The 12,618-nt window shown below is 39.9% G+C and overlaps 1 protein-coding gene across 1 annotated transcript in view; it reads left to right on the top strand.

Annotated features, from left to right (window-relative positions):
* Positions 1-12,618, top strand: part of ryr3 (ryanodine receptor 3) — a 118,705-nt gene that overhangs the window by 77,515 nt on the left and 28,572 nt on the right. The window contains exons 50-73 of the mRNA XM_058057853.1: positions 526-746; positions 1,979-2,069; positions 3,088-3,228; positions 4,183-4,346; positions 4,497-4,575; positions 4,656-4,745; positions 4,836-4,979; positions 5,053-5,115; positions 6,055-6,130; positions 6,245-6,368; positions 6,474-6,589; positions 6,658-6,725; positions 6,795-6,916; positions 7,012-7,061; positions 7,185-7,245; positions 7,320-7,558; positions 8,677-8,758; positions 9,791-9,921; positions 10,015-10,133; positions 11,142-11,340; positions 11,411-11,505; positions 11,586-11,731; positions 11,801-11,888; positions 11,964-12,056. Of these exons, the coding sequence (XP_057913836.1) occupies positions 526-746; positions 1,979-2,069; positions 3,088-3,228; positions 4,183-4,346; positions 4,497-4,575; positions 4,656-4,745; positions 4,836-4,979; positions 5,053-5,115; positions 6,055-6,130; positions 6,245-6,368; positions 6,474-6,589; positions 6,658-6,725; positions 6,795-6,916; positions 7,012-7,061; positions 7,185-7,245; positions 7,320-7,558; positions 8,677-8,758; positions 9,791-9,921; positions 10,015-10,133; positions 11,142-11,340; positions 11,411-11,505; positions 11,586-11,731; positions 11,801-11,888; positions 11,964-12,056 (2,802 nt within the window). The remainder of the gene's footprint in view (positions 1-525; positions 747-1,978; positions 2,070-3,087; positions 3,229-4,182; positions 4,347-4,496; positions 4,576-4,655; positions 4,746-4,835; positions 4,980-5,052; positions 5,116-6,054; positions 6,131-6,244; positions 6,369-6,473; positions 6,590-6,657; positions 6,726-6,794; positions 6,917-7,011; positions 7,062-7,184; positions 7,246-7,319; positions 7,559-8,676; positions 8,759-9,790; positions 9,922-10,014; positions 10,134-11,141; positions 11,341-11,410; positions 11,506-11,585; positions 11,732-11,800; positions 11,889-11,963; positions 12,057-12,618) is intronic.

Below are 12,618 nucleotides of genomic sequence, written 5' to 3'. Positions count from 1 at the left end.
GGTTTCCTCCCACATTCCAAAAACATGCTAGGTTAATTGGCCACTCCAAATTGTCCTTAGGTATGAATGTGAGTGTGAATGGTTGTTTGTCTATATGTGCCCTGTGATTGGCTGGCGACCAGTCCGCCTCTCGCCCGAAGACAGCTGGGATAGGCTCCAGCACCCCCGCGACCCTTGTGAGGAAAAAGCGGTAGAAAATGACTGACTGAATATTATAATAGTGTTTCTAATATTTTCATTAGCTTATATAACAAAATTTTGTTAAATTCAAAACTAAGCATTTGTTTTGATTGTGCTGGTGTACCTAATGAAATGTCTTTCTCAAGTTTTCATGAGGCATAAAATCTTTTTTTTTCCTCATTCATATTCAGCCTGTGTCTCCTTGCCCCTTAATGATGCTCGGCGGTTCCGTCACGAGAAAATTTAGATTTTCAAACCCCACTCTCCTTGACTTTAAATTTTGCATGATCGACCGCTCGCCTTGACTCTTTATCTCCTGTGTATTAATTATCATCTGTGCCACAGGAGGTTCTAAGCACCTCAGAGACGGCGTTGGCCATGAACAGGTACATCGGTACAGCTCTCCTGCCCCTGCTGACCCGCTGCGCCGCCTTATTTGCCAGCACGGAGCACCACGCACAGCTGATCGACGCCACGCTTCAAACCATCTACCGGCTGTCCAAAGGACGTTCCCTCACCAAAGCCCAGAGAGATGTGATTCAGGAGTGTCTGCTGGCTATCTGCAAGTAAGCTGGGGGGAGGACGTTTGGTGCACATCTTCGATTATGCTTCTTTTCTTGCATTGCACGTACTTCTTCATACTTCATTAGGCACAGCAATACAAGAGCTGCAGTTGCGTTCAAAATGATTCAACCTCCATTGCAGGAAAGTTTTCAGAAATTGAAAAGAATGTTTATAATAAAATCTTACAATGAGTTCTAAAATAATTGCAACTAATGCAATTAAAATGACAACAATATTTTTTTTTAATACAATAAGAAATGCCCTTTTAGTGGTTTACTCACTGACAACATTATTCAACCCCTGAAAGATGACCAGGCTGCACGGCGGACGAGTGGTTAGCGTGCAGACCTCACAGCTAGGAGACCAGGGTTCAATTCCACCCTCGGGTTTTCTCCGGCTACTCCGGTTTCCTCCAAAACATGCCATTCCAAAAACATGCTAGGTTAATTGGCGACTCCAAATTGTCCATAGGTATGAATGTGAGTGTGAATGGTTGTTTGTCTATATGTGCCCTGTGATTGGCTAGCCACCAGTCCAGGGTGTACCCCGCCTCTTGCGCGAAGACAGCAGGGATAGACTCCAGCACCCCCGCGACCCTCGTGAGGATAAGCGGTAGAAAATGAATGAATGAATGAAAGATGACCACTCATAAGAATAGCAACAGGAAGAACGAGGTACCATGAATTCAGTTAACTACCAGGAAATCGTGGGTGTAAATGTCCTGCAGTCAGGGACAAAACTGAAGCTTGGGAAACATTGGACGACAATCCCAAGCATACCTCTAAATCTACCAAAGCATGGTTGCAGACAAAGTGCTGAGAGATGCTGGAGCGGCCATTGCAATCGCCTGACTTAAATCTGATAAAGACGTATTTGACCAATGGGTTGAATAATTTAGTCAAAGTGGTAAAGGCAGAAAGGACATTTGTTGGTATATTACAAAAATTATTGTTGTGATTTAAGTTGCATTTGTCTAATTTACAAGTCTTAAATTGATCTTGAATCATTTTGAACACAACTATATATCAAACGGTCCGCCATAATTAAATATCACTTGGCATCTTCTAAATTTTCACGTGCATTACAATCCCTAAATGGATGTAGAACTCTTAGTGGTAACTCCACTATCTGGTGAGGTTGGTAAGCGACACCCAAAATCCAACCTGGTCTGGAGACTTTTCTTTTCATTCTGCTGTCTCGATTTTAAATTCATACATTTAAATTTACTTTCTAGGCATCTGCGGCCTTCGATGATGCAACAGCTGCTCAGGCGCTTGGTGTTTGATGTCCCCATGCTGACCGAATACTGTCAGATACCTCTCCGGGTAAGAAGGCACACCTCCCATTTCTTCATAATATTCTAATTAAAATCAGTGATTGTGGTGTCAATTTACTGTTGAGGAAAAGTCTGAAGATCAGCTGGACCAGGAGGATTTTATTTGTAAATAATAATAATAATAATACATTTTATTTGTATAACACTTTTCAAAATACTCAGACACTTTACAGAAAAATGGAGTTGAATAAAAGCAAGTAAACGATACATTAAAATACAACATTAATTAGTTTATACACAGCTAAAACAAGAGTAAAAGCGGGGCACAGCAGTCAGATATAAAAAGTTAGACATTAAAAACAGATTTAAAGAGGTGGGTTTTGAGTTGGTTTTTGAAGGTGGGAAGGTCAGGGCAAGCACGGAGTGAATGGGGCAAAGAGTTCCAGAGGGTGGGGGCAGGAATGGAGAAGGCTTTGTCTCCCCAGGTTCAGAGCTTGGTCTTACAGGGGAGTGCCAGGAGGTTGGAGTCGAAGAGGAGCGAAGGAGACGCGGGGGATTGTGTGGATGGAGGAGGTCTGTGAGATATGGGGGGGTCAGATCGTGGAGGGCTTTGTAGGTGATGAGAAGAACTTTGAAGTGAATGCGTTGGGGGACGGGAAGCCAGTGGAGGTTTTGGAGGACAGGGGAGCGGGTGGAGGTGAGGAGGCGGGCAGCGGAGTTCTGAATATATTGTAGTTTGTTGAGGGTTTTGGATGTTGTACCATAAAAAATACTGTTGCAGTAGTCAATTCTCAATTGTACCATTAGTATTTTATAGTGAATGTAAAATTGGTAAATATATTACTGAAATATATGCAAGACCGGGCAGGCTTCATCAGCTAAATTATTGAATCATTTAAATACATGAAAGGACGTCATTCTATGTGGGGGAACTTTGATGTACATGGCGTCTCTCACTCCTCTTTCAAATTATTTGTATTTTTGACGGAAGCAATATTTTTCCGAATGAAATTTAATGTGATTTATTTTTAATTTTTTAAGTTTTATTTTATGTGTTCAACCTGTAGCTACTTACCAACCACTATGAGCAAAACTGGAAGTACTACTGCCTTCCGTCTGGGATGGGCAGCTTTGGCATAGCTTCAGAAGAGGAGCTCCTCCTGACCAAGAAACTCTTCTGGGGAATCTTTGACTCCCTCTCTCAAAAGGTACCGATCATTTTGAATGCTCCTTGAGTGTCACAAAACGAGACCATACACGGTTAGATCTGCAGGAATGAGTACAAAATACAAGTACAAAGAAAAAATATGAAAATATATTACATTTAGGGATGTCCGATATTGGCTTTATTGCTGAAAACCAATATGCCAATATTGTCCAACTCTCAATTTCGATACCGATAAGCCGATATTAATATGTGTAACATGACATATCTCCTGTTGTGGAATGAACACATATGTGTTGTATACAGCATTTCAAAAAAAAAAATTTAGTTTTCATGATGAGGAAAAAATATGATACCGATGAATCATTTAAAAGTCTGTGACAGCCCAACGCTACCCTCTCCTCTGACCTGTACTTATAGGTACTTATAGGACACTTGGGGGCATGATACCTGGCCTGATACCAGACAAACCACGTGATGATCTTATTATCACATACTATTTAATCATGAGCTTATTATCACTGGTATTTGGTATTTGGTACATACAAGGTATTTGTTTCCAGAAAAATGTTCAGTTTATTACATGTATTATATCTAAACAGTGTAAACACAATAATTGCAAATATATTTCAACAATAATATTTTATCAACAGTCTTATCTTATCAATGTCTGACAATTAAAGTTCCATTAATCTAGTTTGGGTTTTTTGGTGACTGGAGAAGCACTAGGCACTAAGCACTCTAGTGCTGTTCTCTGATTGGTTGTTTCACGGGCACGATACCAGAGCAGCGCGCTCTGAGTGGACAGCTACGGGGGCTGATACTGGACATGGTTAAACTCTATATTTTATCAGTATCACTGCCCTGGGCTTTGACACAGTATCATTTCGGCCTTTTCCCGTATCATTCATGGGCGGTTTTAGGGTACAGGGCCAATTAATACTGTAGTATGTGACAAATACCTGGTATAACATCTGTGTGTCCTCTACGCTTATAGAAGTATGATGCTGACCTGTTCAAAATGGCCAACTCATGCCTTTGTGCCATTGCTGGAGCCTTGCCTCCTGACTTTGTGGATGCCAGTTTGGGAGCAACACTGGAGAACCATGCTTCCATTGATGCACAGGGGAACTTTGACCCCAAACCCATAAACACTGCCAAGTAAGAAGTCTGTCACAAATATAAAACACAGATTGTGTAATTTATTTGACTAGTAAAACCAATATGCCAATAAAAAAAGCATTTAGTGAACATCTAATAAAACTGTTTACAAGATACAAATATGTCATCATAAAAGTCTCTCTTTTGCAGTATCTCCCTACCTGAAAAACTTGAGTACATTGCCAACAAATATGCAGAGCATTCCCATGAGAAGTGGTCATCGGAGAAGGTTTGTGTAGCATTTGTAATGAATAGTAGGGATGCACGCCAATCAAGACGTATCGCCACCCTTTGTGTTGGCTTCTCTAGGTGTCAGCGGGCTGGAAACATGGAGAAAGTATGGATGAACACAGCAAAAAACATCCACTGCTTAAGCTTTACAAAGCTCTTAGCGAGAAGGTACGTGCACATTCAAACAAAGAGTCCATCTTTTTACTTTCAATACCAAAACAGGCAGTAATAAATATAAATGTGGATTGTGTGTGTCAGGAGAAAGAAACATACCGATGGCCGGTGAGGGAGTCGTTGAAGAGCATGCTGGCCATGGGCTGGAACATTGAGAGGACCAAGGAAGGAGAAGCCATGTTCCAACTGCGGGAGAGTGAAAAACAGCGAAAGATCTCTGAGATTCAGGTCAAGTCGGAAGAGGGAATTTCTCTTAATGTGTGTTTTTTTATTTTTTTACACTTTCTGTCTAACTTTGTAGGTCAACGGATTCAGTCCTGCTCCGACGGATCTGCAAAACGTCACCTTGTCAAGAGAGTTACAGGTTAGATTTTTTTTAACCCGTAATTGTTAAAACATTGTGTCCAACATTCCGAATGTCTCAGCTATCTTATCACTACACTACCTATTAGTAGTAACCAGATACTTTTGGTAAATTTGAATGATAATAAAGTAGTCTGATGCACCATCTACAGGGGAAACTAGAGTACTGCAGCTATGCAGCAAATTAAGCTGCAATTTCAGCTTTCATTCATTCATTCATTTTCTACCGCTTTTCCTCACGAGGGTCGCGGGGGTGCTGGAGCCTATCCCAGCTGTCTTCGGGCGAGAGGCGGGGTACACCCTGGACTGGTCGCCAGCCAATCACAGGGCACATTTAGACAAACAACCATTCACACTCACATTCATACCTTATCTTACTTTTTATTTTTCTACACAAAATAAGAAAAATTGAAAAATAAACAAATCAAGAATAAAGAAAATAAATCAGTAATAAATAAATAAATATAATAATAATAATAAAACGGCAATTAATAAAAACTTAAGAAACCACATATAGTTGGTGGGTAGACAAATGATTTTTTTCAGATTAAAATGAACAAAGCATTATTAGAGCCCTGTAGACATGACAAAACACGACTATAGTCACATTTATACTCTTTTTATTTACAACATATTGCGCAACTGCAGGGTCTTGAGACACATGCTAATTCGCAAACTAGAGAGCTAGCGTCCTAAACAGTACATAACCCCTGCTGTATGCCCTTAATTGTTACTTAATGTATAAAATAGATTTTGGCTTTGCATTTAATAATAATAAATACATATAAATAGCAACTAATAATATTCTATGGGTAGTAATAAAAAACTGTTTACCCCTATGAATAGTTGGGCTCTACTGGGCTCTACTGCTACATAGGGCTATTAGGCCCTGCAACATGTCGCACCATAAAAAATTCTCCCTATTCTATGTTATCCACAGGGCATGGTTGAGATGATTGCGGAAAATTATCACAACATCTGGGCCAAGAAGAAGAAAAGTGAGCTCATTAGCAAAGGTATGAGTGAGCACATTTGGTGTGTTGTTACTTCAGAAACTCTGGATGTAAATATTCGTGTATATATATCGTATTGTTAATAACGATGATTATGAACCTAACATGGCCTACCAGGAGGAAGGACCCACCCGCTGTTGGTACCCTACGATACCCTGACTGCTAAAGAGAAGTACCGAGACCGAGAGAAGGCGCAGGAGCTCTTCAAGTTCCTGCAGATAAGCGGTTACGCCATAACAAGGTCCAATTTATTTTTCGGTGGTTCTTTTAGCTGGCTCAACTCAAGTGTTTTTCACCTGCATGAATTTTTTTCTGGGATTTATATGATCAACACTTCACATCACAGAGGTCTGAAGGACATGGAGCAGGACTCTTCATCCATGGAGAAACGCTTTGCCTACAAGTTCCTTAAGAGGCTGCTGAAATGTGTTGACTCGGCACAGGAGTTTATCGCACATCTTGGTAATTTAGTCTGCATACTTTAGTGGTTTTGCAGCAAAACTCAAGACTGAAAACCGTTTTCTTCACAGAGGCGATGGCCACCAGTGGGAAAACCGACAAATCACCTCATGACCAGGAAATCAAATTCTTTGCTAAGGTCTGCATTTCTAATCATGAGTAATATGGAAAATTATAATAATAATTAAGTGTAAAATGTTGTGTTCAGGTGCTGCTCCCCCTGACAGATCAAACCTTTAAGAATCACTGCCTCTACTTCCTGTCCACGCCTAACAACAACATGAGCAGCTGTGGCTGTGCCTCCAACAAAGAGAAGGAGATGGTCACAAGGTACCGTTTTAATAACATTCAATGGAAAACTGTCCGCTATCTTTCCTTAGCACTTTTTTTCCTTGTCTTGTCTCCCTGCTACATTTTTTTTCCAGCCTTTTCTGTAAGTTGGCAGCTCTTGTCAGACACAGGATTTCTCTCTTTGGTAAGCTGTCCCTTGCACACGCTTCGTCTTGCTAAATTCACCAGATTTTACTGCAATTATGTCATTCTGAGCACCTTCATATTGTGAGCGTATTTTGTAAAATGATGGAATTTTCTCTTACAGGAAGTGACTCTTCAATGATGGTGAGCTGCCTGCACATCCTCACTCACTCACTCGACACCAGGCAAGTATATTTCACACCATCAGATAGCACTTCCACGCATTAAAAATAACCTAGTGTGATCCCCCCTCTCCCAGAACAGTGATGAAGTCCGGGGCTGAGCTGGTCAAAGCCAGCTTTCGGACCTTCTTTGAGAACGCAGCAGAGGATCTGGAGAAACTTCTGGAGATGCTCAAACTGGGGAAGTTCATGCAGTCGCGCGCTCAAATGAAGAGCGTCTGCCAGAGCATTCATTATGTGACTGTGGCACTTCTGCCCATCCTCACGGCGTTATTTGATCACATCAGAACACACGAGTTTGGAGTCGACCTCTTGTGTGAGTTGAACTTTATTCTGAAGTAATCTTTGTAAATTTTTAGTTTTGTAATATTTTTCACTTTCTACTCAAAATACTTCAAATGTTTCCCAACCTAATTTTCCAAAAATATATTTTTGAGAATTTTTTTTTCTCATGATGTAAAGATGTTAAAATAACATATATAAGGTTTCACTCTATGCTACTAAAATATTATTTATTTATTATTAGAGAAAATGAATGAATGAACTTTATTCTGAAATAATCTTCATAAATTTTAGTTTTGTAATATTTTTGACTTTCTACTCAATACTCAAAATGTTTCCCAACCTAATTTTCCAAAAATATTTTTTTTTTCTCATGATGTAAAGATGTTAAAATAACATATGTAAGGTTTCACTCTGTTACTAAAATATTATTTATTTATTATTAGTTTAACTGTATTCTGAAATAATCTTCGTAAATTTTAGTTTTGTAATATTTTTGACTTTCTACTCAAAATACTTCAAATGTTTCCCAACCTAATTTTCCAAAAATATATATATTTTTTTCTCATGATGTAAAGATGTTAAAATAACATATGTAAGGTTTCACTCTATGCTACTAAAATGTTATTTATTTATTATTAGAGTTTACTCTTGTAAAATGTAACCTTTTTTCCTGTGTTTCTTTTTCATATTTTGTCTTTATTCTTGTAAAAGTATAGCTGTTTTTTTTTTCATTTCTGCTGGGTGGTTTTTCAACCACCTCCTTGTACACTTTTTTCTCATAATTATGACTTTATAATATATTTTGACTTTATTCTTGTATTGTTATAAACTTTTCCAGAACCTAATTTTAAAAAAATTATAACTTTTTGGGGGGAATTTTTTGGAATATTTCAACTCTATGCTACTAAAATGCATTTTTTGTTACGTTTTTCTCTTTTTGACTTTATTCTTGTAAAATGACTGCTATTTACATTTTTGCTGCTTTGGTTTTTTTTTTTTCCTTCAAATTTTTTGAATGTTCCACAGGCCAATAAAAAAAAAAAACATCCATGGCCCCCGAGCGGCACTTTGCAGGCCCCTGATATCCCACCACTGCATCTTACTCTTTTTGGGATTGAATGATACTTATTAAATGTAAATGTGTTTCAGTGGATGATGTGCAGCTGTCCTGCTACCGAATCCTCACCTGTTTCTACTCTTTGGGAACAGGAAAGGGCATCTTTGTGGAAAGGTAGGAGGCCGGATCAATATTGTGTTGTGAATAATGACAGTAATACATTCATTATTATTTGTACCATATTTTGTACTAAGACAGATTCTCAGGACAGTTTATTAAGTATACCTGCATAATCTGATGGGAGATAAACCACCATCATGGGTTGATCCATGTGATTAACAGCAGTGCACTGTGTTATATTTGTGTTTGAAGAAATATATTGTAGCACCACTGCAATGGATACATCAGGGGTCTCAAACTCAATTTACCTGGGGGCTACTGGAGCTAGGGTCTGGGTGAGACCTGGGTGAGAAAAAAAAAATGCATTTATTAAAAACAGAATAATGAATAAACTTTGCTTTGGTTCCGATTTTCTAAAACATTCCACTGTTCTCAAATATCTTAATTCTTATTTTTCTACACAAAATAAGATGAAAAATAAATAAACAAATCAAGAATAAAGAAAATCAATCAATCAGTAATAAATAAATATAATAATAATAATAAAACGGCAAATAATAAAAACTTAAGAAACCACATATAGTTGGTGGGTAGACAAATTATTTTTTTTCAGATTAAAATGAACAAAGCATTATTAGAGCCCTGTAGACATGACAAAACACGACTATAGTCACATTTATACTCTTTTTATTTACAACATATTGCGCAACTGCAGGGTCTTGAGACATATGCTAACTCGCAAACTAGAGAGCTAGCGACCTAAACGGTAGCCTTCAAGTTATTTCCTTTAAACTTAAATAGCCAAAAACTTACCACTTCCACACGGATAGGGAGGATAACTTAACAGTTATTTAACCTTTAACATGAACATTAATCAAACGTAATAATTTTTTCTGGGTACATGATACCATACAGCATCCATATCAAACTTGCGCGGGCCGCACTAACAATAAACTTTCATATCAAGGCGGGGGGCCTCAAACTAGTGTCCTGCGGGCCACATTTGGCCCACGGGCCGCGTGTTTGAGACCCCTGGGATACATGATATTTTCATGCTGGTCTATGTATTTCAATGTTGACTTGCAGGTATCTGCCAGCACTCGGGGAGAGCCTGGCCACCCTGGTTGGCGCCATGCCTGTGGCTTTCCTGGAGCCCCATCTGAACAATCACAATCCACTGTCAGTCTTCAACACCAAGACTCCACGAGAGAGGGCCAGTTAGTTTTTCCACTTCCGACCTACATATATCGAAATTCTAAAGTCATATTTCTGTTTTGTTTTGTTTTAAATGTCAATGTTGCTCTTGGTAGTTCTAAGTATGCCTGACTCGGTAGAGGAAATGTGTCCGGAGATGCCTCGTCTTGACAAGCTGCTGAAGGATGTCAATGATGTGTCAGAGACTGGTGCCCGCTACAGTGAGATGCCCCAGGTCAGGATAATGCAATATACTGTTATTGCATGGATTCATTAGAATTGATGTCTTTGAATGTATCTTTCAGGTCCTACACATTTACCAATTATGGTGTTTTAATATATACTGTACTTATAGGTTATCACATGGTTTGTCTGGTATCAGGCCAGGTATCATGCCCCCAAGTGTCAGTATCAGCCCGAGATCAAAGACCATTTTCATTCATTCATTTTCTGCCGCTTTTCCTCACGAGGGTCGCGGGGGGTGCTGGAGCCTATCCCAGCTGTCTTCGGGCGAGAGGCGGGGTACACCCTGGACTGGTGGCCAGCCAATCACAGGGCACATATAGACAAACAACCATTCACACTCACATTCATACCTATGGACAATTTGGAGTCACCAATTAACCTAGCATGTTTTTGGAATGTGGGAGGAAACCGGAGTACCCGGAGAAAACCCACGCATGCACGGGGAGAACATGCAAACTCCACACAGAGATGCCCAAGTGTGAAGGGTGGAATTGAACCCTGGTCTCATTAGCTGTGAGGTCTGCGCGCTAACAACTCCACCACCGTGCCGCCCCAAAGACCATTTTGTTTCCAGAAAATGTTCAGTTTATTACATGTATTATATCTAAACAGTGTAAACACAACAACATATTTCAACAATAATATTTTATCAACAGTCTTATCTTATCAATGTCTGACAATTAAAGTTCCATTAATCAAGTTTGGGTTTTTTGGTGACTGGAGAAGCACTAGGCACTAAGCACTCATGTGCTGTTCTCTGATTGGTTGTTTCACGGGCACGATACCAGAGCAGCACGCTCTGAGTGGACAGCTACGGGGGCTGATACTGGACATGGGTAAACTCTATATTTTATCAGTATCACTGCCCTGGGCTTTGACACAGTATCATTTCGGCCTTTTCCCGTATCATTCATGGGCGCTTTCTAGGGTACAGGGACAATTAATACTGTAGTATGTGATAATATTCTGATATTAATTTTATTGATTTCTAATATAGGTGATTGAGGTGATCCTGCCTATGCTGTGTAATTACTTGTCCTACTGGTGGGAGAAAGGTCCAGAAAACCCACCTACAAGCGGTGAATGCTGCACCATGGTGATGTCAGAACATCTCAGCATCATTCTCGGCAACATCCTCAAGATCCTCAACAGCAACTTGGGTATTGATGATGCTCCCTGGATGAAGAGGATCGCAGGTACAGTAAGCACCAAACAATAAATGATTAATTTACATGCAGAGAATAAACTGTAATTGTGTCTCTATAGTGTACTCGCAGCCAATTATCAGTAAAGCTGGAGCCGGCCTGCTCAGAACCCACTTCCTGCCCACGCTCTACAAGCTAAAGAAAAAGACAGTGAAGGTAGCACCACAATAGAAAAACTGCAGTACTGATTCATTACTTTGACATGTTCGCAGTACAAATGGAGTTTGTATCCGTAGGTTGTATCCGAAGAGGAGCTACTGAAGGCCGATGGCAAGGGTGACAATCAGGAGGCGGAGCTTCTTATCTTGGATGAGTTTGCCGTGCTCTGCCGAGACCTCTACGCGTTCTACCCCATGCTCATCCGCTATGTGGACATCAACAGGTGTCATATATGGAAGTAATGTTTACATTTGTTTACATTTTGTAACGTTTCTGTGTCTTTCTGTACCAGGTCGAGATGGCTTAAGGAACCTGATGCTGACTCAACTGAGCTCTTCAGGATGGTGGCAGATATCTTCATCCTCTGGTGCAAATCACATGTAAGTCTGTTTACATTACAGTATGTACTGCACAGTAAAGTACACTAACCTACTATACTTTCTCTGCTTGCTCAGAACTTCAAGCGTGAGGAGCAAAACTTTGTGGTGCAGAACGAGATCAATAATTTGGGCTTCCTCACTGGAGAAGGCAAGACCAAAATGTCCAAGGTATGTTATAGCACTACGTATGAATAATAAGTAGAGTTATATAAGTTAGTGATGGGAGTAAATTCACTCACCTATTGTGCATATTATGACATCATCAGTCTCAGAAATGGTTAGTTCCCAACAAGCTCATCTACTCTTTCTCATCTCTCATGATCATCATCATTTACAGTGGGTCTTGAACACCACTTCGCCTTCTCCTTCATTAGAAGTGTATTTTCCTGCCTGTTTTTTTTCTTATCATCCCCGCTACGTCCCATCACCACCATAGCGGTGTTTGGACCACTCGTGCTACACGTACCGTAGATTGTCTTTTAAGAGAAACATGAACCCTCTCGGATGTCCACCTGCAATCCAGAACATGGTGCAGTCCTAGCTGTGTGGCCTGCGCCCTGACCACTCGTCCACCGTGCAGCCCAATTTATTTCATTAATTACGTACATTTTTTTTATGCGTGATTAATGCATGTGCATCATGGCGAGCCACCACTCTGTTATGACAGACATACAGTGTAGCACAGTGTGTGTGTGTGTGTGTGTGTGTGTGTGTGTGTGTGTGTATATAT

Source organism: Doryrhamphus excisus, chromosome 19, assembly GCF_030265055.1.
Source record: "Doryrhamphus excisus isolate RoL2022-K1 chromosome 19, RoL_Dexc_1.0, whole genome shotgun sequence".
NCBI lineage: Eukaryota > Metazoa > Chordata > Actinopteri > Syngnathiformes > Syngnathidae > Doryrhamphus > Doryrhamphus excisus.
This window is presented reverse-complemented; position numbering and strand designations above follow the sequence as displayed.